Below are 27,543 nucleotides of genomic sequence, written 5' to 3'. Positions count from 1 at the left end.
AAACTATTGGGTATAAAAAATTAAGTAAATGATACAGATATACGCCCCTAAGGAAACACAGGAGTAGTGGAGTTGTAATTCGGGCGTGCAGGTGAACACCAGTGGACGCTGGGACCGGATTTTAGAGTTACGAAACAAGTCTACCGTCTCTCTTCTGGAGTCGCCTGTTTCTTCCCTCCAACCCTGATGAACACTGTGCTCTAATTGGTCAGGAGACTGGTTGGGCCATCCAAGTTTCAGTGTTACGTGGTTTCCAGAGTTCACTCTACAATCACGTACCGGGTCTGAAGTATGAGTTACTCTTCAGTGGGATGCGGTAGTTTATAGTGACTGGCTTCTCCCGTGAAGTCTGGCGTTTAGTATTGAGTTCATTTTTGGGAAACTGTTATACTGTAGAAAGACAATTCTTTGCTGTGGTCACTGAAAAACTTTTAGTATCAGACCCCTGTTTTAACAAAGGAAAATTTTTAATACTAAACTGAAAAAAATAAATTTTTGGCATAAAAAACAGTAAAAACCAATATGGCACTTTTATGTTTCTATTATCCTCCCTTAATTAACCATTAATTTTAAGCACGAACAGCCGGATGTGGCAATAAAACCCCAACTGACTGAGTTCGGAGTGAAACGAGATTTTTCAAGAGCAACTTTGATAAACGGTGGGATACCGTTATCTGCTTCATACGAAGCGTTATCACGCGTCACTGGGGGAAGGAAACTTCACAGATACGTTATCTGCGGCACAATGCAGCAAGACACAAGAAGCGGCGTGGCGTTGCCAATGGCAGACCAATAAGCGACAACATGTGCTGCTGTTGCGGCCTGCGCGTGACCACCATATGCGCTTCCGTCTTCTCCCTGGTGAGTGCTGTTCTAGACTGACTTCTCCCTGGTGAGTGCTGTTTTAGACTGCCTTCTCCTTGGTGAATGTTGTTCTAGACTGTCCTCCCTGTTGAATGTTGTTATAGAATATCATCTCCCTAATGAGAGCCGTTCTATACTGGCTTCTCCCTGATGAGTGCTGTTTTATACTGTCTTCTTCTTGGTGAGTGCTGTTTTATACTGTAGTCTCCTTGGTTAGTGCTATTATAAACTGTGATATACCTGGTTAGTGTTGTACTAGGATTTCTTCTCCCTGGCGAGTACTATTCTATACTGCCCTATCCCTGGTGAGTGCCATTATATACTGTCTTCTCCCTGGTGAGTGCTGTTTTAGACTGTCTTCTCCTTGGTGAGTGTTCTTCTAGGCTGCATTTTCTCTGGTTAGTATTGTTATAAACTGTCTTCTCCCTGGTTAGTGTTGTTCTAAGCTTTCTTCTGCCTGGTAGGTGCCATCCAATAATTACGTTATGCGTTTAGGGGGGAATGAGGTGGCCGAGCTGAATCTCACCCAATATCTCGTGGGAGAGAAAGAAGGTCTCGGCAAATATCATGTAATTGTTTTCCCGCGAGGAACAGGGTAAAATTGCGAAAAAACTGGATTAAATTTAGCAAAACATATTTCTCCACTAAAATATGGCTAAATACTACACAACAATATTTATCTCGGATATGCGAACGCCACAAAGACACTCTTAAGACCATACATGAGTTCCCGTGGACTGAATTAGAATTAATATTCTTTTACGAATTTTAGTAGTTCCTATTTAAGTATTTTATTGTTCGTATTTTCACTGTGATTCTATACTATGTTCAGTCTTAAATAATAGTCTTAACTAGTCAAATAAAAATAATTAAGCAAATTATGTTTCTTTTATAAATCCAACGAAATCAAGTACATAATAACGCATTTACACTAAAAATGTACATTTTGAAAAATCTTTCATGTGGGAAAAGGGGGGGGGGGTGAAAAAAAAGTCTCTTTATCCCTCTGAACATCAGCCCTCCGGGGTTTCTGTGTCATATATTTTGAGGTATAATTTATACCGTCAAAACTAGGGAAGATTTATTTGTTTAACCGGCGCTCTTGCAAGTCCCGGGGCCCCCAAGGGCAAGAGTAACGGATCACATAATACAAATAGGGGGAGGGGGTCGAGCCAAATCTCACGACAACTAACCAAGGGGGAGGGGGTCGAAAAATTGCCAAAATCGCCGCACGTAATTAATGGAAGCCTCCATATTGCCTTCTTCCTCGTGAGTGCCATTCTATACTGTCTTCTTCCTGGTAAGTGATATTTTAGACTGTCTTCTTGTTGAGTTTTAGACTTTCTTCCCTCTTATTTGTGGTGTGCTAGACTTTCTTCTCTCTGGTGAATGCCATTTTATACAGCCTTCTCCCTGGTGAGTGCTGTGTTAGACAGTCTTCTCCATTGTTAGTGCCGTTTTATACTCTCTTCCCCTGGAAAGTACTGTTATAGTCTGTCTTCTCCCTGGTGAGTGCCGTTCTAGGCTTTCGTCCCCCCGATGAGTGCCCTTCTAGGCTTTCGTCTCCCTAGTGAGTGCCGTTCTTTATTGTATATTCCCCAGTGAGTGCTGATTTAGACTGACTTCTCCCTGATGAGGGCTGTTTTAGACTGTCTTCTCCTTGGTGAGTGCTGTTCTAGGCGTATCGTGGGTCTTTGTTTGCTTACCGCGTGCGGAGTGCGTCGGCATGGTAAGGGGGGCGTAATAGAATTTCCACATCGCATGGACTACATGAATAGCCTATTAGTCCATAAACACAAATGGTGAGTCTATATTTGGCAAACAATGTTTGGCTGCAGTTTTATAGAGAAGAAAAATGTTAAATTTGAAGTGTTCCACAATCTTATTTGAATTTGGAGTTCAAGAAATGCGTTATTTCAATTAATAGAAAAATTATTTAATAGGGAATACTAATAGTCTGGATGATGTTTTGTTAAACAGAGTTCAACAACTACTACAAGAAAATAATACAAACAAAACCTTGTTTTTTATCGTGGTATGCATATAATGCAAATAAAGTATGATGTCCTGAAAAATTATTTAAAAATATTATGTAAACTTTGTATTTAATAAAAACATCCCTGAGTTTCTGTTTGGTATATTTTTACTGTGTAGCCAAGTTATATTTTTTCGTCCTAAGCAGTTGTTATTAATACATTCGCTTAATTATTAATTATATCGTTGCTATAAATAATATAAATTCACCATTGAAGGGGATTTCGAGCACAACCAACATTTCCCGAAACCATACAAAAAATTCTGAGATGATTCCTTATCATAGGCCATGCCAATGAACTTCCACAATATTCTTGATTTATCCTGCGTGTCTCCGTGTCAGCCTCAAACATGACAGGACATCCAAGACTATAGTGACACCCTGACCTGCGCGGGTCTTGTGGGACCGAGTCACGGGCTCGTCACGCGAGCCTCAGCGAGATCCCAGAAGTCAAGGCCGTCCACACGCGGGGCGACCTGCAGTGACTTGCAGTCCGTGCAACGCGTTTCTCGTATCACCATTTTGGTATGAAGACTTAATATTAAAATCATGGTTACTGTGGAAATCACAGAGTTTTATATTATTTCACTCTCACCGGGTCTTCGTAAAAACATGTGATTGACAAAGCATGGCATCAGGTGGCAGCATAAGTCAGTTTGTCATGTAAACAGGGGTATTTTATTATAAAAAATTGTACACAGTTCTACACAAGTCATATACACTATTAGAATCACAGTAAATTTACAGATATTTCAATGAAGAATTTTCCGAAAATAAACGAAGGGTACTTCGTAATTTCAGGTAACCGGATATTCGTATAAACTACGCGGTATCTTTAGCTTTTGAGCTGCGTTTTTAGTTATAAACACGGTAAACAGACAAGTGGAAGACATAACAGTGTTATTGAATGAAGTCTATACACATTTTGGACGTTTTCCTGATATTCCAAAATTATTCTTCTGGATTCATGCTCAAAGTAAGTTTACTTATACCCGCAAATTTACGAAGATAAGGATAAATTTCCAAAGATCCTAGGATAATTTATAACTAGTGGTCTTTGTAATTTAATGTAAAAATGTATACCAGTATATAACACAATATTGATTGTGTGATGAAAAAAGATAAAGAACCTCCAAAATCTTTTGTAAAAAGAAACACACTACAATAAGTAGTATATAATAGTTCCTCCGAGCCCAGGCTTACATTTGCGAAAAATTCGCCAAATTCCAACCATTAAAATTTCCAATTTTAAGCAAAACATTTGGCTCAAAAACTAAAAAAAATAAACATTTTTGCTACTTCGAGGAAAAAAATTCTCGTTTAGAGGAAAATTTCCCGTATTAATCCTCAAAACTGCCCGCGGCTTAAAAAGTCTGCAATAAGGCTTAAGAATCCAAATATACAAACATCCAAAAGACTCATTGACAATTAAGATGTCATGGCCGTCATCTTAAATTATGAAGTTAACTGTTGCAGATATAAGTTACGCCCGCCATTTCAAAAATTAGTATTTTATGTTAGAAAATCAGGTAAATTATTTAAAATTTATAAAAAAAAATTATTTAATATTAATTAAAAAAAAACACCGCTGCTCATATCGTTACGGTCACCTCCTCGGATTCTAGAAAAGTTTCATGATTCGTTACGCCCGCCATCTGGGATGTGTATGATGTCATCGTTGCACATTTAGTTACGACCATCTCATTGGATTCTAGATCGTTGCCATTTTAATTGCAGCCACCATCTTGATAATTCCATAATTATCGTCGAAAATTTGGAAAAAAATTTAACAATTTAATAAAAAAAATTAATCAAATTTTAATAAAATATGATTGAAAAAAAACGCATTTACGTCATGGTGTCCTCAGTTCGAACCCGGTGAGGGCAAAATAAAAATAGCGACAGATCCTTCCACAACAGTGACTGCTAGAAATCTGACCCCCCACTAATAAAACCATTCCATATGTGAACTACCCCCCTCATCGTCCTACAACCCACCACCCTTCTAACCCACCACCCCCTAAACATTTACCTACTAAAAATTATTTTTTCTTGGAATTTTCTCCAACCACCTTCTTCCCAAACAGCACTTCTGTAAATCATTTTGTCCGCAGTAAACCCCCACCCCTTCCCACAATCCCATTTCTCCAAGAAATTGACAATTCTCCCTTTATCCTATCTTTTTCGACATTCCATCAAATTTTCTGAACCGCCTTTTCCCTCACATTCCATTTGGCTATAAATACCGAGCAATGTCCCGAGAGCCTTCAGTTCTGGACAATTTCCCTAACCGACTTCGGTCAATCTGAGGCTCTGTCCACTCCTGAGTGCTGGCTCGATGTACCAGCTCGTGAAAAAGCACGAATTAAATTAAAGCTACCCCACTCAAAATATTCTAATGTTTATTTTTATGTTAATTTATTGTTTATTTACATTTTTATTAAATTTCACAGCGTACACGAATTTTTCCCCTTCTTAACTTAGTTTAGGCTGGCTGGCAGCCTGGTGGGAAACTACAAAGTCGCCCCCGAAACAACCAGTGCCACCAAACCAAATGCAGACAAAATGTCCAAGCATTTGCATAGTAGTCTTTCTACTCTGTCCATCTATTCTTCCAGAACCATCTTTCTGTTTCCTGTAACCAACCTGCTTGTAATTAATGCATGAAATTTTTCATCCCGTTTGTCAGTGCCCAGGGTTTTCCCTGCGTGTATGCAGGTTTTGCCTGGGCCCAACTTATCTAGTTTTTAGTCTAAAATAGTCAGTGAGGGGAGTTAGTCATGGCTAAAACGTTGTAATGGCTGGCCAATTCCCACCTAGCACATCATGCATGCGTCCTCCCCTGCATAGTTCATAACCTGAATTCTTAGAGTGTATAGGCTTCGGCCTGAGACGCACTTAGAGTCTTCCCTACCCAGACCCCTTCCAAATACACTTTGTTATTAGTTGGGTTAGGAAAAAAACGAGAGACTTCAGTTACCTGCAGTTCCTCGCCCGCACTAGTATTCTATCGAGGAGGCAACGAAGGTCGCCATATCGGATTGTGACATTACAGTCGCCATTGTGTTTTCGTCTTCTGAATGCCGCCATCTTGGATCATATCATCATAACGTCATCTGATTTCGTCTGTTTTAGCTATTATTAATAAATTATGACATCACAACTGCTATATGGTTTTCATCTTCTGGATGTCATAATGCCTACTTGGATGACATAATGTCTCTTTAGCATAAAAAAAAAGGGCCAACCTTGGAATGAGAGATAATAAGCTGAATTTTCGTATATAGTTACCTTCATTTTTGCGTTCCAAAAGTTGTCTCAAAAATCTCATAAAATCTCTTGTATTCGTCGTAAGTTATTCAAGGTTAAAGATAAAAAGAACTGTTTTTTCGCGATTATCTCGGTTTGTATTGCTCCAATGATGTTAACATTTATATAAAAATTGTAGAGCATAAAATGTGCGGCATATTTCATTTGAAGCATTTTTTTCATGCGCTCAAACGGTTTTGCGATAGATGGCGGTGAGCGCGCAGTACTCAGCCATACGTAATGTAATGCAAGGTCAACCGTGAATATATGTGAATACTACCTTGAATTTTGAATTGTTTGTATTATTTATCAGTTAATATATTGTATTTAATAACATTTTTCATATTTTAAACATATATTTATTAACTAATACGTACCTACTTTGTGTAATTAAAAATTCATTAAATTAAATACTCATTGTATGTCTTAATTTATTGAAAGTAGATTTAAAGAAGAAAAATAATAAAGTATTTGATCTCGTTTCAGATCTCGGCAACGAAAGACGTACAAGTTTGAAAATTATGGCTGATTTGTGTTTTATGTGTGAGAAGCCACTTTCAGAAGGTGATTTTGTCAATGTAGTGGGTGGCTTGAAAACTTTAAAAACTGCTAGTATCGACAGAAATGACGGTCACATAGACTTCTTAAATACTTTAACTTCTGTCAATGTGCATGTTGAGCGTCGAAAAGTATACATCAGAAAAAATTCCATAGCGGCATCGAAACGACGCTTATAAGAAGATCAACCTTTACCATCACCCAGTGAACCTCGTAAAAAAAAAAAGAATGAAGTGTTTGATTTCAAAAAACTGTGATTATTTTGTTTCCAAACAGCTGATGCAGCAACAGTCAAGAAAAAAAGAAAACTACCAATGCACGATCAGTAATGTAAGTACTATGGAATTGAAAGACAATGTCATTAAAAGGGTAGAAGAACAAAAGGATTCCTTAGGATATTCAGTCAAAGATCTTGTACTATGTGAATTTGACTTGATCGCAGTTGAATTAAAGTACCATAAATTTTGCTATACTAATTACTTGAATCAAGCACCATCTACTGAGAATAAGCCTCATGAAGCTAATCAAGTTACTGAAGCAATGAAGGAGATTTTTTGTTGTATTGAAAATCATGAAGATTCACAATTCACATTAAAACAGCTTAAAGATGTCCTTATGGTTTATGTTCCAGATGACAAGACTATCATAGCAAGACTTCAACAAAAATATTTAACTGACATAGTAATTACAAGACAAGTAGGATCATTCACTACCATATATTTTTGTGACACACACACTAATATATTATCAAAAACTTGGTACGAAAATAAAAAAAATACTCCGAAAGAATAACGATTAAGAATTGTCGAAGCTGCAGCAACTATTGTTAGGGAATATATTCGAGCGTCGGTAGTCGATACAAAGTCTTATCCACCCCCGAGTAAAATGTTAGATAATATTAATGGAGAAATACCTAAAACTTTAGTGCATTTTTTACACGAAATCATTTTGAAAAAAAGAAGAGGAAGAAAGGATCATTTAAAATCGAAATGCACATCGATCAGTCATGCAATAATGGCTTCGATACGAGAACGTTAATTTTCATCACAGCTTCTATCAGAGCTTTCTGTATTTCTTCATAGAAGATATCGATTCAAAAGACTATTAGATATTTTATCTAGCTTGAGATTTGCAGCTCCATATATAATACTCTTCAGTATTAAATTTCAGCAGTTTACCATCCACAACCTCGTATTTTATCATCAGAGTCAGGTGCACTAGTACAATATGTTGGTGACAATGCAGATATAAATGTCCAAACTCTTGAGGGTAATAATACTCTCCATGTTATGGGAATGATTAAGATTGTTACGCCAAAAGAAGCTGCTATTTATAATGAACGCTTACAAAAATGTACAACTAAACCAAATGCAATAGAGTTGGCTGCAATATCACTGTATCTCTTCTAGCATACGAAAAACCAGTTGTGCCTGGATACAGCAGAATTCAAGTCGAGAATCTACATGAAGATCTAGCACTAACAGAAAAAAACTTAGATGCAGTTGATTTTTTGAGGTTATGGGGAAAGTGGAGGACTTTTTCACCATTGCCAAGATGGAATGGCTATCTTAAACAGATAACCAATACTAATAAGAATTTTCCAACTCCTCAGGTTATGTTTATTCCTTTTATTGATCATCGTGCCAGTAATTTAGACACGATTTATACCACTTTACATTGCGCCATGAACATTGCGAAGTCACATAGACAAAAAATTTGTTTGATTACTTTTGATAAACCTCTTTTTTATAAAGCACGTGAAATATCTGCGTCAGATGCTAACTCAGAAATATCTCAAATAGTGTTTTAACTAGGAGGATTTCATATGATTACGTTATTTGTGGATGCATAGGGTATATAATGGACGGAAGTGGCCTCAAGGAAGCTTTGGGTAAAATATATGCTACTAATTCTGTCGACAAAATGTTGGATGGTCACGCATATTCAAGGAGTATCAGAGGTCATACTTTATTACGACTTGCATTATCAATTTTGAAGACATGAAGATGAAAGATTGTGTCTTAGATGAGTTAGCAGAACAAATAACTTACCGGTACCGTGATGTTTCCTACGAAGATATAGAAGGTTGAGTAGGTAATTAGGAATCATTTGTTGGTCAATTTCATGATAAACTGAATGAATTAAGAGCTCGAGGCCCTAAAGCACAGTTATGGAAACAATATTTTGAAATGGTATCGATAGCTGAACAACACGTTGATGCAAGAGATTCAATAGTAAAAAGAGATAACATTGATGTAAGTAACTACTTCAATGGCTTACACTTCATGATCTCTTTCCAAAAAACAAAGCAATTGGTATCCTTAGCTTCTAGAATTTTTGGAAATTACCAAATTAATTGTCACAAAGCCCATGAAATTGGATTACAGTCTATGGAGAAAATAACTGTCTTGAACTTTAATGAAATAAAGTTCAAATGCACCGATAAAGTTTTACCACTTTCAGTTGTTAAAAAATCAGTCAAAATGAATGATTGTAATGTCTCTGTAGATCCATTGTTACTCTTCCAAAGGATAACTGTAACTAAACAGTTTTAAAGTAATCTCGAAGAATATCGTCAATATGATTTATGTCCGTATCCAACATCATTATTTGATAATAATGGTATGAGAAAAACCACGAAAACAATTTTATATGATAATATGAGACCGGTTGATATCGAACTTGATGAAAATAACGTGACGTATATCATATATGGTGGATTTCTTCTGCATCGCCTGTTTGGAGTAAAGACGATACTTTTTCCTGTTGTTTTAGATAAATACGTTAAGTATTTACGAACACATTATGCATAAAAGAATGTTGTATTTAACGGATACTCGGACTACACTAAAACATTAAAGCAATGGAACAACAACGAAGAAATGCTGCTCTTTCGAAATCTTATGAAGTTTGTTTCGACGAAACAATGATTGTGCCAATCAGCCAAGATAAGTTTTTGTTAAATCGATTTAATAATAAGAAACTTATTAGTATGCGCATTGAGAAGTTTGAGAGTGTAAATATCACAACAAAACAAGCGAGAGATAATGCTGATGTTCTTACATATAAACAGCTATCGAAGAATCTAAACGTGAGAAGACATAGATTTACTAGTTATTTTAATTGGACGCACTCAATTACAACAAGAAGACATTTTATTTTAAAAAAAAATGGCAAAGGCAATGTTAAAACACAAATTTATTCTTCAATAAGTTTTGACAAATATCCCCTTCCTAAAAAAACATGTTTTATTTTATACATGCATTCAGTGGATTTGATAGAACTTTTGCGCTGTTTAAAAAACAGAAACATTTTTTTTTCATATAATCACTAGAAAAACTTGCCAATTTCAACGAACTATCTCAAGATTTTCTACAAGAAAACTGCCGTGTCCAACAATTATACTAAAAAGGAATTCGGATCTTACTATTACTATCTATATACAATGCTCCAAAATCTGAGGATAGTATCGATCATCTTCGATATACTCAGTTCTTTAATTCTACAAAACTTCATAAACCTGTACAGTTATCTAATCTTCCACCGAAAAGTGCAACAGCCCATCAGCACATAAACCGTGTCAATTACCAAGTTAAAAAATGGTTAGGGCATGATTTAGAACCCCAGGAATGTGGTTGGGTGCTTCAAAATATATTTCTGGAGCCAATAACAACAATATTTCCACCAGCTCCCGATAAATTACTTAATACTGTATTTTGTAATTTTAAGAATGGATGTGGTCCACGGTGCGGGTGTAGAAAGTCGGGGTTGCAATGCACTTTAGCTTGTGGCCAGTGTAATGGGCAAGCTTGCCTCAATGCCATTTCATTGCAAAGTAACTGTGAGGAAGAGAGTGTATTTGACCCTGAAGTTCTGGAAACGTTTCAGGGCAACAAAGATGATGACGATGGAACAGAAATTCCCGAACATCCAGAAGATGACGATGAAGAAGAAGAAAATGAATACTTATGTTCTTTAAATTATTAATAATTTATAGATTTTCGCTGCAATTCAATTTAAATCGCAAGAATTCTACAGCTGTTTAATAAAGATAAAATTAAAATATATTAACTAGTTTTACTTCTACTTAAAATTTACTTTGAATAAATTAATAAAACTTTAAGATATATAATATTGTAATAAATATAATACATTATCAAATATCTAAAAACTTACACATTTTAAAGATAAACCACTTAATTATTTTTCTACTTAAAATCTATTTTCAATAAATTAATATATACAATAAGTATTTCATTTAATAAGTTTTTAATTACACAAAGTAGGTAAGTAGGCCTATTATTGAATGAATATATTAAAAATATGTAAAATGTTTATAAAAACAATATATTAACTGATAAATAATACAAACAATTCAAAATTCAAGGTAGTATTCACATATATACACGGTTGACCTTGCATTACAGTACGTATGGCTGAGTACTGCGCGCTCACCGCCATCTATCGCAAAACCGTTTGAGCGCATGAAAAAAATGTTTCAAATGAAATATGCCGCACATTTTATGCTCTACAATTTTTATATAAATGTTAACACATTGGAGCAATACAAACCGAGATAATCGCGAAAAAACAGTTCTTTTTATCTTTAACCTTGAATAACTTACGACGAAGACAAGAGATTTTATGAGACTTTAGAGACAACTTTTGGAACGCAAAAATGAAAGTATAGCTATATGAAAATTCAGCTTATTATCTCTAATTCCGAAGTTGATCGCCAATTTGACTGAACTATTATTTTTTTTGTTTTGCTGGAGGCCTCCATCTTGGATACTTCATCTTTGATTGTTCTTAGAATGCGTCAGCATCTCCATGTCTCATGCACGTAAGGTCGATGAGTCATTAACTTACATTGTTGTTACGGTCCTTATCGACATATGAAATGTATTTATTTTTTCATACAAAATACATTGTAAACATAGTGAGTCTAACCATACAAGCTCGTGGTTGGAAAAAAGGTACCCCTTTAACTGGACGACATTCGAGACATTTGTCAAATAAGATCAATAAAATATAATACACATATTCGGACATGTAATGTTTTTATTTATTTGAAGGAATTACCCGTTTGAGACCGAACTGCCATCTTTTATTTTTCTATACTTGCTACTAGGAGCGCTCGTGTTGTGTAGTACACACGTCTAATAAAGTCCGCTGCCACGTTATTTGTTTAATTGTTACTCACTATAGTTCATTAGTATTAATTACCAGGGTGGCCACTATATTGACGGTCATCTTGAACGCCATCTTGAAATTTATACTTGGCTAGCAAAATGCAGACGTTATATACATCAACAAATAAACATGTGCTAAGTAGTGCGGGTTTATAGAATAAAAACAATTTTTTTTATCTGATGTATATTATTTAGAAATAAAATATACTATTTAATATGAAATAAATATGACTTTTATTTAATATCATTCTTAAATATGTACTATCATATTTTGGTGCCTAGAGTTTTCATGAAGTATGTAAAACATTAGCATACCTGGTTCTTTGATTTAGGTTCTAAATTTGATTTTGTCCTAGGTCAATGAATGGAATGATGCGTGTTATCAAATATAAGTCCTTCTATAATTGTTGGGATTTAGAATACTGCAAGTTTTTGAGGATAGTATAATCAATAGGTTATTAATATGTGACATTGGTTTGAATAAAATTAGTGGAATTCATTGCTTAGTTGAGCTCAAGGATACATCGAGAAAACGGAACAAAGCAGTATTTAGCTTGGTTGGTCTCGGTAGGTCAGAACAAAAAATGGGGCAGTGGAGTATTATGATTTGTTGGCGTAGGTAGGATACAACGAGAAATGTATCGATGGAACACGAAAGGTGGGATACGATTGGCAGGATACGGTTAGTAGTTTGAGTCACTATAAAATACTTTCGTTAGAATATGATTGGGGTGCAATGATAATTTTTCTGTATTTCAAAGATATTTGCTGTAAATCCTTGCAGTATATTTTATAGTAATAATTAAGTACATTAGGTTTAGTTTTAACTTGAGTCTGGCGACTGTAATGTCACAATCCGAGATGGTGACTTTCGTTGCCTCCTCGAAAGACGAATAGTGCGGGCGAGGAACTACAGGTAACTGAAGGCTTTCGGGATGTCAGTTAGGTATTTATAGCCTAAAAGGATTGTGAGGAGGTAGAGAGGGGCAGAATCTAAGATGGCGGTTGGAACCTCTACTCCACACCCTGAAGCCTGGGCTTGGATGAACTATAATTTACTACTACAATATATATTTAGATATTCTCTCAATGGAACGCCCCGAATTGACTTAAAACGTTGCCCCATGTGTACATGCACTATCGTTCTGATCACTGATATTGCCGATATTGCTAATATTATCTAGTGGCTTTAACTGTTTTCGAGTTTCCCTCGTGTGGACGGCCCAAGAGGCTTGGCCTCGAGACTGCCAGTGCACCGTCACGTATGAGAAGCACTGCAGACACCCCGGCTCTGCTAATCGGTGGGCTCATCGGTGGCCGTGCGTGCCAGGGCTCCACTTTCAGGCAACGAGGATGCTGGAAGCTCCACAATGACTCATGTAAAAGAGGCAAGATTATATGGTGAATAGAAATAAAACGGATAAACAAAACCGAAACACAAGTCAATAAAACATATAACACCGAAATGCAAGGCAAAAAATAAATAAAACAAATACAACTGAATTATTTTGATTTTCCTATTTTTGTTCTGTATAAGTGTTAAATAAACAATTATTAAATCATTTTAATTAATAATTTATTTCAAAAATTACCAACTATAAATTTTTTAGTATCTAGTTAATGGTTTTCTCTAAGAAAACAAAAAGAGCAGGAAGTAAATAAAGTGTAGTTTTGGTTACGAAAAATTCAATTAACTGATAAGTAAATAAAACTCGTCCATATCTGATAAATGACGAAGAAGTGAATAAGGAAACTGGTTATCCAAAATTGAATATTTATTTTTTATTCATAATGATAATATTAAAACAATATAACAGTGACAAAGGTAAAATTGAAATTTAAAATTTTGTCTGCAGTATAATGAAATAAAACCCTTGACATCAATATTATACAGAATGTATCAAAATTCACGTTACAACGCTTGAGGGAAGAAAGCTCTTATTATTTGCAACCATTTTTGCCAATAAACATATTGCCGGAAACGCGTAGTTATGCCCCTGTAGCCTTAGAAAGAGTCAGCGTAGGCAACCCGTTGTAGAGTGTTATGTTGTGGATGTGCGGGCGTTCGAGTAGAGAAATAACCTTTTTAATCGTGGCACAGATTTTAATTTCACTCTGAAATCAATCACAGCTTCGGCTTTGTTTCCCAAAATTGAAATTGTTGCATATCTTTTAACAACGTGACAGCCTAAAGCAACGGCTCAAAAACACGCCAACCTTGAGCGACACAGAGGTGGCAACGACGAATCATGTTTTCATGGATACACTGGAGCATGTGTGGAGTCGACCTTATGATTTCGAACGCTTCAATGATTCGCTGTGTAATTCTTCTACCGTTTCTACTGGCGTAGCATAGATAAGCCATTTTATGTAACCCCACAGAAAGAAATCTAACGGGGTTAGGTCCGGTGACCTTGGTGGCCATGCGACAGGGCCAGCTCGTCCAATCCATCGGTTTGGAAATGTTTGGTTTAAATACTCTCGCACTTGCAGGGAAAAATGAGGTGGTGCCCCGTCATGTTGGTACCACATCATACGTCGGACATGCAATGGAACCCCTTCAAGAAGACCTGGTAGTTCGTTCTGAAGGAAGTGGAGGTATCCGGCGCCGGTAAGTCGTGGTGGAAGACAAAAAAGGCCCGATGAGTACGCCGTCAACAATACCGGCCCACACATTAACTGAAAAACGTTCCTGGCGAGCTGTAACACACATTGCATGCGGATTGACATCATTCCAAACATGACTGTTGTGCGAATTGAGAATAGCGTCTTGAGTGAACTTGGCTTCATCGCTGAATAAAACCGCTAACTCGGGGTTCCTCCATACTCTTTGAATGTACCAACGAGAAAAGGTCATGCGAAGAGGATAGTCCGCTGGACCTATGTGTTGCACTTTTTGAAGGTGGTACGGGTACAAGAGTTGCTCATGAAGAACTCGCCAAACAGCCATTTTGTCAGCGTCCATATCGGAACCTTCTGCCCTTGTGCTTGTATCCGGACTCTCCTCAAATCTCTGAAGTACATCTTCTTCAAAACTGGGAGTACGAACACTGCGTGGAGCACCAGCATTTGGTCTTGTGATGGCACATGTACCAGTATCACGCATTCGCTGAGTAAGTCTTGTAAACATGGTGTGAGCTGGAATCCTACGACCCGGATATCGTTCTTCGTACAGGCGATGGGCGGCTCGTCCATTTTGTCTAGCTTCCCCGTAAAAAATCAGCATGTCCGTGTATTCACTAAACGTGTACTCCATTGAGCTCCACTAAAACATCGCCCTTTTTAGAACCACAGCGAAAGAAATGACACCACGAGTTTGCTTGTATGACAGAACAGTCAACGACAGACTACCAGTGATATCAAAACACACTGCGACACTGCGATGTCACACTGCGACACTCGATGTCACACTGCGCAGTGCTATGGCATGGCATGAACGGAAGAAAAGAGGTGAGGGTGCCACCAACGGAAGTAAAAAGGGGCGGGGGTCAGCATTCGACATCGTACAGTCCTCTCGAGCGCTGCCCGGCTTCGTAAACACGTAATTCACCACAGCATCGTCTGTCTCCCACAAAGACCAACGGGTTGCCTACACTGACTCTTTCTGGGGCTACAGGGGCTTAACTACGCATTTCCGGCAACATGTTTATAGGCAAAAATGGTTGCAAATAATAAGGGCTTTCTACCCTCAAGCGTTGTAACATGAATTTTGATATACCTGTATATATATTTTTTTCCCTTGTTGAGCTCAGCTAAAAACATAAAGATATTTGAAAAGCTCCAATACCATGCATATAAAATGGGATATTAGTATATATTTAAACACTATGTTAGTGATATCTACGACATTCATAAAGTATGTAAAACGATAAAAATTAAAACATCAATTATTGCAAAAATAACTGTGAAAACAAAAGTAGAGGGAGCAAGCTGGTTCTGGGACAGTGTAAACATTGATGACACAATGATGACACCCCCCAACAGTCATCTGCTGAAGTCAGCTATCTGTTGACGTTTGCATCTTAATTATACCTTTTGCTCCCAGAGTGCACCACCATCGTTCCGAAGGCAGGAATAGTGTACAAAAAGCCATGTGGCAGCTGGGATTTGATCGGGAGGATGTGAGCATGTCGCGGTTAGAAAGCAGTCCATGAGACCAGTAGAGTGGTAGAGAAAGAAATAAGGAATATAAGCTACAGTACTAGCTACCACCTAAATATAGTACTAGCTATATCTAAATTCCGAAAGACTGCTCCGAGTATATTACAAACTATTTTAAAATTTTTAAAATATAACATGTCTGCTCCGAGAGAGTGCCACAGAGTAATAGTTATGTGTAAAATAAATACTGCCATACTGCAATTTTTAAATTCAGCTCCCAAGGTAGAACTGTCATTTTTAATGGCAACATATGCCACCAGAGTGCACTATCATCTTTAATAACAACAATCACCACCAGAGCACTCCACAGAGAAGAGCACCACAGAGCATGCCATCTAGGTGTCGTCTGCTGAGACTCCACACACACAGTGTGCAGCAATAATCCCCACATTATATTTTATAGTAATAAAACACATAGTAAGTACTAGTTCATAAAATAGCATAGCCATGTCTTTAATGTGTGAATTGCTAGTAAAAATTTAATATAAATAAAAAATGTAAAGTAATTGTTCACATTCAAAGATTATTAATTTACAGTTCTAGTTCAAAAATATATATAAACTACTAGCTCACTTGAGTAGCATTACAATGTGTTATAAATAGTAATATAAGTTCTATAGTGCTAGTACTGTGCTGTATGTTATGTTCAAAACCATATAGTAAGAAATATTGTAATAAAATGTATAGTACTAGCTCTCTGCCAGTGTGTCGAGAAATAAAAATAATCATATGTTCAGTAATTATATTTAAAATAAAAGAAGCATATTTAAAATAAGCACTATACAAATGCTGTTTAGGAAAGACTCCCTGAGATGGAAGACTGCTCGTGTGCCATGACCAGCACTGTAAAATTGGTTGTTTACCTGTGGGGTGACAGCGAAAGCATTTACCGCTGCGAGCACAGGGCTGGGCCACCGCCTACCGCAGCTGCTGTCAGAGTTAGCCCAGGCCACTGAGTATAGTAAATGAGCACGCATAAGGAACATATACAGCAGAGTGTAAAAAGAAATAATGTAGACAACACAAGGGTAATTAAAATAATGTTGTGTTTTTTATTAATACCCTCCTAGGAGGGTGGAAGCAGTCTGTAGACCTGTATCTTGTAAAGGGTTAGTGGACGACCCCAGGGAAACATCCCCAAAGGCCCTGCCAACACCACCACTCCCTCTAGTAGACCCATGGAAGAGAAGTGCGCACACGGAGTCCCCTCAGACAACTCCTCCGCAAATAATAGCACCACTATCTCGGGTGGTAGTAACACCGCCAACTCCTCGGGTATGATGTTATCCATTGAGCCTGGGGGAGACCTGAAGAACATCACATAGTTCAAACAAACACAGTCGCTACAACACAAAACAGGATAACACATAAAAACAATCTAGCCTGAAAATATGTAAATGCTGTCTAGCCTGAAAATAAAAAGGCAATCTATCCTGAAAATATTCAAGCATGAGAAAATAAATTATATTAACTCAACTTAACTTTTGCAAAAAGCAATTCAGCCTGAATATAAAAAAGCAATCTAGCCTGAGAAAATATGTAAAAGCATTCTAGCTTGAAAATAAAGCAATCTAAACTTATAAAATATACTTGCATGATAAAATTAATTATGTAAACTCAAGATATCATTTGTAAAAAAAAAACTAGCCTGTTAAAAATCAATCTAACCTTAGAAAAATCAAGCTAACATGAGAAAAATCAATCTAACCTGATCAAATATACAGAGATCTGAGAAAAAAAAACAATGTTTTAAACAAACCAACAGGTTATTCTCCACATGCAGTGGTGCAGATTGAAACGCGACCGAGGGGTGGGAGGACCAGAGTGCTAGTGTTTTCCTACAACAAACCACTTGGGAGCCAGTCGGGGAGGCAGCATGCAGAGAAGCCATGCTGAATGTAATAAAGGATAGGTTATTCATGGTCTGGGGAAAGGTGTAAGTCTTTGTGTCCTCAAGGCAGAGTACTGACACCATCTTCAGCAAGCCAACACTTACCATCTCCTGAAGACAATGCTACCTAGATCACATGCTCCATAAACACAGTGTGGCCTCGCGATCGGAAATGGTATTGGGTCGCGAGAACCCGTGAATTTTGAAGCAAACAATCCAGAAATTGAGGAAATGGGAGTGAATGCAGTACCTTGGCCTTGAAACCCTTGACCTTACGCATAGAAGAGCCATCCTCTATCTTAAATGTGTAAAACTTCGGGCAAAGACCCACAAACTCTGAAATGATTTTGCCAGCAGCTTCATCCTTCATCACTCCTGTATACAGCCTTGTTTACTAAGGGGAAGCATTGCTCACTACCTGGTGCATAATTGGAAGTGTCAAAATGTGAAGCTAAATTAGAGCGAAATGAATCGTAAATGTTGTCACACACAACATGATAAATTAATGAATCTGTATCCGAATACAAGAGATGCAGAGACTGCAGAGGGAATTTACTCTGGATATAATTATAATGGAAATCGTATAAAACCAATTTTGACAAATCTAAAATGGCGACACCCTTGAACAAAGGTTTATCAAAGGTAATAGACAATTTCTTCAACTCTATGAGAACAAAATTAACATCGATGATTTGCTGAGCCTTGAATGTTGGACGACCAATCAGCTCAGCTGCCTCATAAACAGAGTCATACTGCGAAGAAATACTTATATCTCTATGTTTGCATGTATTCTCCAAACTTTTACAATACATGCTTTGGAAAGTAATTTTAAAAAAACGATTTTTCGAAGGGGTTTGCAGCCTGGGCGCGATGCTCAGCATTAAAAGCTATGCATTCCCTCATCCAGGCTGCCTGTTCAAACTGCAACACACAGTGAACGTGGCTGATGACCGCCCCATACTGCACATAGTGCCGCAGTGTTTTAGCATGGACAACATATTTAATACACGGCGCGAGAGTTAACAGTAATTACCTCTTGTGCCCATTTGGCAGTATGCCATTAACAGGGGCCAGAGGCAGATCTGATAGGCGATCATGACAATCAATGGGAAAGGTCAAATCCACTTCCACGAAATATGATGTATCACCATCGATGCCAATCGTATTGAAATCCCAACTCGAATACTCATCACTGGGAACCCATTGGAAATTACCCACAGATAGCTTTTCCAACATCGTTTGAGAATGCAGAGCATTTACATCGAAATAGCAGATGTAAGAAGATGGAAGGCTAGGGTCGTGACTGGACATGTAAACATTATTGGATTTACGTGACATCGACTTACATTGGTTATACCCCCGCAAATGGCAGACTATAGGAAGAGGTATATGTCCGGGTCAGTTACCAGCTCAAGACATGCACTGGTTTTAATGAGTAGTGCAGTCCATGTAAGCAAGGGAGTGGTGGTGTAATGATCGGTAATGTAATGAGCAGGATCAAGTGAATAATACTGTAAAAAATTAAACGAAATGACTAGAATATGTCGGCCAGAAAACAAGTATCCACCTTAAGGTAACTAAGTGCATACTTTTGGAATGTGGCACAATGAAAGATGTCCCAGGCTTTTTAAGCATGAGTATAGTCCAGATCACTTATGTCCATGCTACTAATTACATTATGGAACCCTTCCTTTGGTAGTAGCGAGGCACTCTGCAATTGTTCACTATATTTAACAAAATCATAAGTAAACACACCTTTACACATAGTTTACTGAAACTGTGCATCATCTGATAGCATTGAACATGTGTGTTTCAACTGATCCGGCATGCGATTGCCAGCGAGAGTTTCCAGAGATGAATTTAAAAAGTTAAGTGAATCAATAAATCTAAGCTGCACAGTGTGAATGTCTCCTTGCACATTACCTGAGACAGGTATGTATTTGGTAATACACTTGTAACTCTCTAGAGTTACGCCTAGGACTTTGACCTCGCCCGTGTTCTCCACAATGAAGGAGCTATCCCGCTGTTCAATCCATCGCAAAACTAAATGCTTCATTGGAAAGTGTGCATCATAATTTTGCAAATTATGAAAAACCATGAGGAGTTGTTTCTTTTGGATCCTTAAAGCCAGGTTGTATTTCGAATGGGCAAAACCACGTATTTCGCCAGTGATCGAGCACCATCTGCCCAGCCAATACTTTCTTACATATATAGCAATGTGTTTGACTTGCAAGCCTTGCAGAGACAGCCGGTGTCTTAACAGCAATGGTCTTTGAATAGATATTACAAAACACACTTGGTCATTGAAACTAATTCTGCGACCATTTCAGAAATACAATTGTCACCCTCGAATTACACATACTTGGTCGAAGAACTATCGTACCAACACACTTACATAATGCTACATGTGTAGGGCACATGTTCTTTTACTCATGTTGTATTAGATGACGCATCACCGGGCAAACACGTGGAGATCGGCTTAAGGTATGACTCGGTGTCATAGTATGCAATAAAGCCGAGGTGATCCTGTTTTGCAATGATTGTATACTGTAAATACTTGCTCTCCTCTGTATGGAAACAGGAATGCACTGCTTGATGCTGGCTGCAGAGAACAGTGTGTGAAGTTAACCTGTCTTCACTTGTGAAGTATTGAAGATAGCACTCGCAAATCCATTTCTTATGAGTACACTTTGACAATTGTGACTATACTATAATAATCTGGACAGACTCTTAATTGTTACAAAGTTTAGGTGTTCTATTGTTTCACTCGAACAAATCGCTAAAATGTTTACATGCCTCACTGTACGTTCAGAGGATATGAGAAGTGTCTGGATAGAGGATTCAGATTTGCCACTAAAAAATTCACCAACAATATTCCCCTTACTGTCTATGCATGCATACTCGTTAATGGAAATTTTATTTTACCTCTCTAATGTTTTGTTCTAATGGAGAGTGGGTGGGAAAGTCAACCATGTCGTATTAAAAACCACAAGTGGATTCTGATACGAACTGGCCTGGCTAACGTAACCTTCCGTGGTCGTCACACCTGCTATGATGGCATACAGAAAGCAGTGCGGCTCGGGACAGTCAATATTAACACAAGCTTTGCTATTAGACAAAAATGCCACCAATTTCGTGTGTGGCACGCCAACCGTGAAACTCTATAGCTTAAGACATGTACATCCATGTTAATAAAACTCTTTAGAGCCCAGCCACTGCCACGAGCAGCGAAATCGCTAACATTCCTATTAATTTCCGGAATGAGCAATAAATCATAGAATTCCCCTACCTCATCAGAGAGCAGTACCACTGCTCAGTGGGTTGTAAAATGAAATGTTTCACTCTAACCCCCTCCACAGTTTCTTTAACAAATGAAGCCGAGAGTGAAATGTAGTCTTTAAAGGGGCGAATGAGGTCGGAAGTTAATGCCAAAAAGGGAACACTACATCTCTATAGAAACTGGTCCAAATTGGGGTCAACCGACACAATGTCATTACTGATATGAAAGTCTACTATCGGGTTAGCAAATGCAGTGTCCAAGGTACTGCAGGGGAGGCAAGTCGTCAGCTTCATGTGGCTCCACCACAGATGCCAGCGCGCTATCGCGAGAGTCCGATGTGGAGGCCTCACTAGGACACGATCACTTCACCTCGAGGGGAGTAGACATGTCGGAGAGGGGAGAGACAGGAAATTACGTACAGCAATACAAAAAGCTATCTGGAAACATAAAAAAAGAATACCATTTCATGTAAACAGTAAAGGAAACGAATTTGTGTAATGGGTAAACACATATGTGTATACTGAGTGAAGCCCAGGTAAGGCTCAACCCAAGCTATATGACCAGCCATGACCATGTTACCTCACACATGCCGAAAGCGCGACTGACCTCATACCTCATTTCCCCTCCAATCTCCACCCACCGCACCACTTTCTCATAACAACAGGCCTTGCCCCACCCACATCCCGCAGTCGGGGAGGGGAGCTAGCTATAAACGCCCCATGTAGAGAGGCGTCTTCATGAGACTTGATAAATACTAGCATGTAAAGATAGCGTGTAACAGCAATTTCTCTAGCGTGCAATAGAAGTTACGTTAATGTGTAATACAACCATTATGCTAGTATGTAATAGAAGTTATGTTGGCTTGTAAAATATTCTGTGTAAAACAATTACACTGATTCAAGCGTGTTGAAGTACAACAAGAGATTTTTTACCTCTCGTAGCATGTGCGGACAGCAAATCCATGCAAGCAACACTAGCGGGGTCAGTCCGGGCCGGCCACAATGTCACCAAACATCTGTAAACATGTACATGACCGAAACAGAAGATGTGCGTTAACTTTAGTCTTAAGAACCACCGAGACATCAATTATAATATATTGTTTTACCATGTGAACACATTATTTCCTAAAGCCTGGAAAAAATCAAACTTTTATCGTATTGTGCGATTTTTCAGGGTAAATTAGAAAGAAAAAATTCGAGACATTCGTTTGCATTAAATAGTCAAAAGTAGCCCACACCCGTAGGGAACAACACAAAGAAAAACCATGAAATATTGTAAAAAAATTAAATTACACTTACGTATTAAATTATAAAAGTATATATTAAAATGTGATAACAGTTACTGAAAACAATAAATGTATTAAACTATTAAAGTACTTATATACTGTAGGTAAATGTATTAAAATATAAAAGTACAAAATTAAGTGTAAAATGAATATACATAGTGAAATTAAATTACTAAGAACAAATAATTTAACGTAAAAACAATTTATGTATTAAACCATAAATGTATATAATTCACAGTGAAAATGGTATTAAAGTTAAATTACATGTATGTAATAAACTATGAAAGCATATATTTGGGTGCGAAAACGGTATTAAAATCAATTACATGTACATATTAAATTACTTATAACAAGCAATTTAATGTGAAAACAGTAACTGAAAACATTTTAACGTATTAAAGTACAAAAGTATATACTGTAATCTTTGTTGTTAAAAGTACTCGGAAAAGTAATTGGGCTAAATTACAATTACTGTGTGGTGACAATGTAACTAATTACAAGTAAAAATTACTTTACATAGATGTAATCAGTAAAATTACAATTACATTTACTTTCCGCTACCATTTTAAAACTGACTTACAATTCAATTTTTTACACACTGTCATATTAATAAACATACATACATATATGTTTTGCTAAAAAAATGATTTCATGTAATATAATTAAATGAATAATATTTGAGGACAAACTTGCAAACATCAAAAGACTTCATACAAATAGCTACCTGTAATAAAAGTAACACTCTTTAAATTTTGGAATTGACCTTACAAAACAATTGCATTTTAAAGTTCTCATCCGATGGATTCCCTCTCTTGATGGCAAAAATATCTTTACCAACACTAAAAAGACGCTCAACAGGAGCACTTGGCAGCGATGTGTTAAATTTTAAAAATGCAGATTTTAAGATAGGGTAATGTTGGAGACACTGCAAGTCACTATGGCTGTTCATTAAGTAGGAATTTACTTTCTTCAAGAGAGGTGAAACTGATGTAGTCAAATGTTGTGAAAAATTGCCTCTTCGTCTCTGCTCACATTTTCTTCTGTCATAACAGAAGCAGAACTTACACCACTAGCGAAGGCATCAATTTAATTTAGGAAGGAGGATACAACTTCCTCATTCTGTTTTCCTTCCAGCCAAGAAAATTTCAGTGATGGAATGAGGCCGGCAGCTGTTGTCAATTTATTATCTTCCAAAATTGAACTGAAACGATTGTCTACACCCTCATGCAATGCTTTGGCCAAACGTCTGCAGTAAACAACACTGCTGTCGTTCATATTTTTGCCAAGTTCCCTTAAAATACTTGTTATTGTTGGCTGCAGGTAACCAGCGAACATGTTTTTTTTTCCGCTTGAAGTATGTTTAAGACAAGTGCCAGTGGTTTCATTACCTGCAAAAATATTCAAAATATAAAATATTGCAAGTGACACAAGTCGTCATATGATATGTCATACAAAAAGAAACAAACATATACAGACACACACGTGTCTGTATGTATGTATGTATAATATAATATATATCAAAACAGTACAGTTTTATAAAACATCAACCTAAGACGAAGAGAAAATAAATCAGCTCGGTTAGTTAAATACTAATATAACTGACAATCCCAGTTTTCAGTCATTATGACTAGGCTATAAAGCTATTTGTTAAAATATTCAACTAAAAACAAGTTTATTTTGTTAGCACACCAACTGTCATGTATATAAGCAAAAGATAAAACAGTATGTACAATGTCATCTTGAGATTTAAGTTTTTCAAATGATCTAGGAAGGTAGTACTAGCATAAATAATAATAACTTTAATGAGTTAATTAGTTGACTGATGATGAAATAGAACTACAGAAGTTAAACTCTCGCAGCAGAGTCAAATTATTTGGTAAAACAATAACACATTTATAATTTGTTAGAAAAAAAAAATTTCCATAGCATACTCTACCAAAAAAGCCAATTCCGCATGCCGAAATCGTGGCAATCCTAAACCATCTACAAGTTTGTCAAGCATGTATTCTCCATATTGCTGAACAACAGACAAGAGACACTTTACACTGTCATACAAACTGTTCCATCTAGTAGCACAAGGAGTGTAAAGCAATTTTCCAAATATTTCCTTTACTAAATCAGCTGCTTATTTATTTGTTTGTTCCACAGGGCTTGACAGCGAGCAAATGTAGATCTGGTCACTTTTTTGAACGCTGGATCACTTTCTGCATTTTGGCTATCCTAAACAATTAATAAAAATGTTTAAAGGAAAATTACTAAATTATAAACTTATAAAACTGTTTACATAAACTAGCAATTTAAATTTTTAATACTCATTCAAATCATACCTTTACAGCGACTAAGTTCAAGGTTTGTGCTGCACAACGTTAATGGGGAGGTAGACCATAATGGAACTCGTTTTGACATTCATCCAAAATACTTGACACATCAACAATCTCTATATAAATCATCATTATCTTTATCTTCTTTAACATCTGTCTGCGAGTATAAACCAAACACGCTATAAATAAATTAAACCACTCCACTAATAAATATGAAGTAATCATTATTTCAAAAATGTAATATTAAATAAATGAATATAATACATACCTGAAAGCCTTTATAAAGTTGGAGCCGTTATCAGTGACACAAGCCAACACTTTATTGTGTATATGGAATTATCTGAGTGCCTTGTGAATGGCGACAGCCAATACGTCATAGGTGTGTCTTCCAACCAGTCTTTCGATTGTTAACATGGCTGATTTACGTTGAAGAGTTTCCTTGTCTATCCAGTGGACTGTTATTCCGAAATATGCTCGGCTAAAATGGCTCCAGCAATCTGCTGTGATTGCTACATTAGAAACTAAAGCTAGTTCCGCCATTAGCTTCTTCTTTAGCGTTTCATAACATTCTTTGAGGTGTACAGCCATTGTCTGCCTACACATTACAGACCGACCTGTTGCTAAACATTGCACACGATTCACAAATGACTCATCTTCTACAGCAGAAAATTGTTGGAGAGTACTGCATACAAAGTTCAAAATCAGCCTGTCCACAGTTGTATGACCTGCACCAGAGCCTTTTTTTGAACATGTCAACAAGGCTTGTTTCTTGGAGTTAGGCAAATTTGATGCCTCGTTGATGGCCTTTCTTTTATTGGTTACTTCCTGCAAGATCTCCATTTCACATATTTTTGTAGGGTGAACTCTCTGAAATTCACAGTGTAACCAATGTCAAAATTATAATCTCGTGATAAAAAAAAATGTAATGTGAATATGATCAATGCAAGGTAAAACAACCCATTTTCAACATATTAAGAGCGTTTAGTGTTACATGCCGTATTTCTGCAATTATAAGCCGAACAATTTTACAGAATTGTTAGCCTAAAAACAAGGGTGCGGGCTACATTGGAAGAAAATTTATTTTGTGTTTACAAATGAAGTTGAAATACTGTTTCTCATTGTTTAAAAACTGCTATCGTATCTCGTAACACCAACCTTTTTAAGTGCAGTCGAAAACAAAAATAATATTCTTATAAATCTTATAATATTCTTATAAATCTATCTTATATTCTTATAAATCTATCTAGTTCTTTTCTGTGACGCGGCGTGCGTGGGTGTGCGCTACAAAGGAATATTCAAAGTGTTGCTGGAGCGGAATTTTACAATAGACCTTTTCAAGTCTAAATGCATAAGTATGGAATTAATCATTACTCCAGTTATAGTAAGGTCAAGGCATTTGTTGAAGGTGGGTTCCTTTGTATGTATTTCAAAACACATGACACAAAACGATGTTTGAGAAAGGTTTTAAACCAAGGTGGTCACATGAGGTTTTCAGAGTAGTCAGTATTATGCCTAGTTTTCCATGTGTGTTTCATATGAGTGATTTGGATGGCAACGAAATTAAAGGAGGCTTTTATGGTCCTGAGATTCAAGTAACCGCATACCCTGACACTTATTCAATGAATAAAATTCACAGAAAATGTGACGGATGTTTCCTAGTGTCGTGGAAGGGGTTCCCTGTATCGGTAAAGACGTGGATAAATTCCAATGCTATTCAACAGTAATTCCACACTCGTGTGTCATCTCTTCTGCCTCGCTGACAACCGTGCGGGCCGGTGACCATAATAGGTTTCTCATCCAGCCCCCTTGGACGATGGTCCGGCCTTGTGATCGCAGCGGTATACATTTTCCCTTCCACCCACTGACCCGGTCTCGCGGCAAACAGATGTCAACAAGACTGCAAACGCGGGTCCAATCTCCGGTTGCGGTAAACACTTTCACAGCGCTGGTTGCGGCGTGTGAGCAGCCTTCCATCTCAGCATTTGTATAATGCTTATTTTAAATATGCTTCTTTTATTGACGTGACAACGTCTAATAAATCGATGAACGCCGGCTGCACGCACGAAAAAGTGTCCCACTACGGATGTCCCACTAAGGATGTGTTCTGTTTTCTCATTGTACGCATGCGTGGCATCTCTCTTCATGCTCATTGTACGCATGCGTGGCATCTCTCTTCATGCTCATTGTACGCATGCGTGGCATCTCTCTTCCACTCGATTGGAAAAACCATCGAGTTGACTTTTCAATCATATTTTCGTCGTTTGAATTATTAATATTATGTAATTTAACGATCGTCCATCGATTTTCAGCACAATCGGTACGGTTATTTAAAAGTAATGTTGAAAATTCAAATATGTTTTGAACCAACAATGGTGTTTTACAGTTACACATAATAATTCAAATTACACCCGGGATCTTTTGCACAATGTTTTAAAAAATATTGTAACACATTATAAATAAGTTAAGTGTATTTGGGATGCGTATTTGTTATAAAATCGTGTTAATGTTATACCCCTACTGTGAACAAAGTTTTTATATAAATAACATTTGAAACTACATAACCTTAGTATGGCCTCGTGGGCGTGAGGTTAGCTAACTATTAATATAAGGTTGTCGGTTCGAAACCCGTCAGCTGCGAAATTTTTTT

At 37.1% G+C, this 27,543-nt stretch overlaps 1 protein-coding gene across 6 annotated transcripts in view; it reads left to right on the top strand.

The window, feature by feature from the left end:
- Positions 1-736: 736 nt before the first annotated feature.
- LOC134527117 (uncharacterized) overlaps positions 737-27,543 on the top strand; it is a 124,851-nt gene continuing 98,044 nt past the window's right edge. For 3 of the 6 annotated variants that reach the window (XM_063359479.1, XM_063359483.1, XM_063359478.1), the window contains exon 1: positions 737-861. In XM_063359479.1, the coding sequence (XP_063215549.1) occupies positions 805-861 (57 nt within the window). In that variant the 5' untranslated portion in view covers positions 737-804. Of the gene's footprint in view, positions 893-990; positions 1,046-27,543 lie in introns of those variants that run through there. The other 3 variants (XM_063359480.1, XM_063359481.1, XM_063359482.1) reach the window with 3 other exon arrangements.

The sequence above is a fragment of the Bacillus rossius genome, chromosome 1 (genome assembly GCF_032445375.1).
Source record: "Bacillus rossius redtenbacheri isolate Brsri chromosome 1, Brsri_v3, whole genome shotgun sequence".
Lineage (NCBI taxonomy): Eukaryota > Metazoa > Arthropoda > Insecta > Phasmatodea > Bacillidae > Bacillus > Bacillus rossius.
This window is presented reverse-complemented; position numbering and strand designations above follow the sequence as displayed.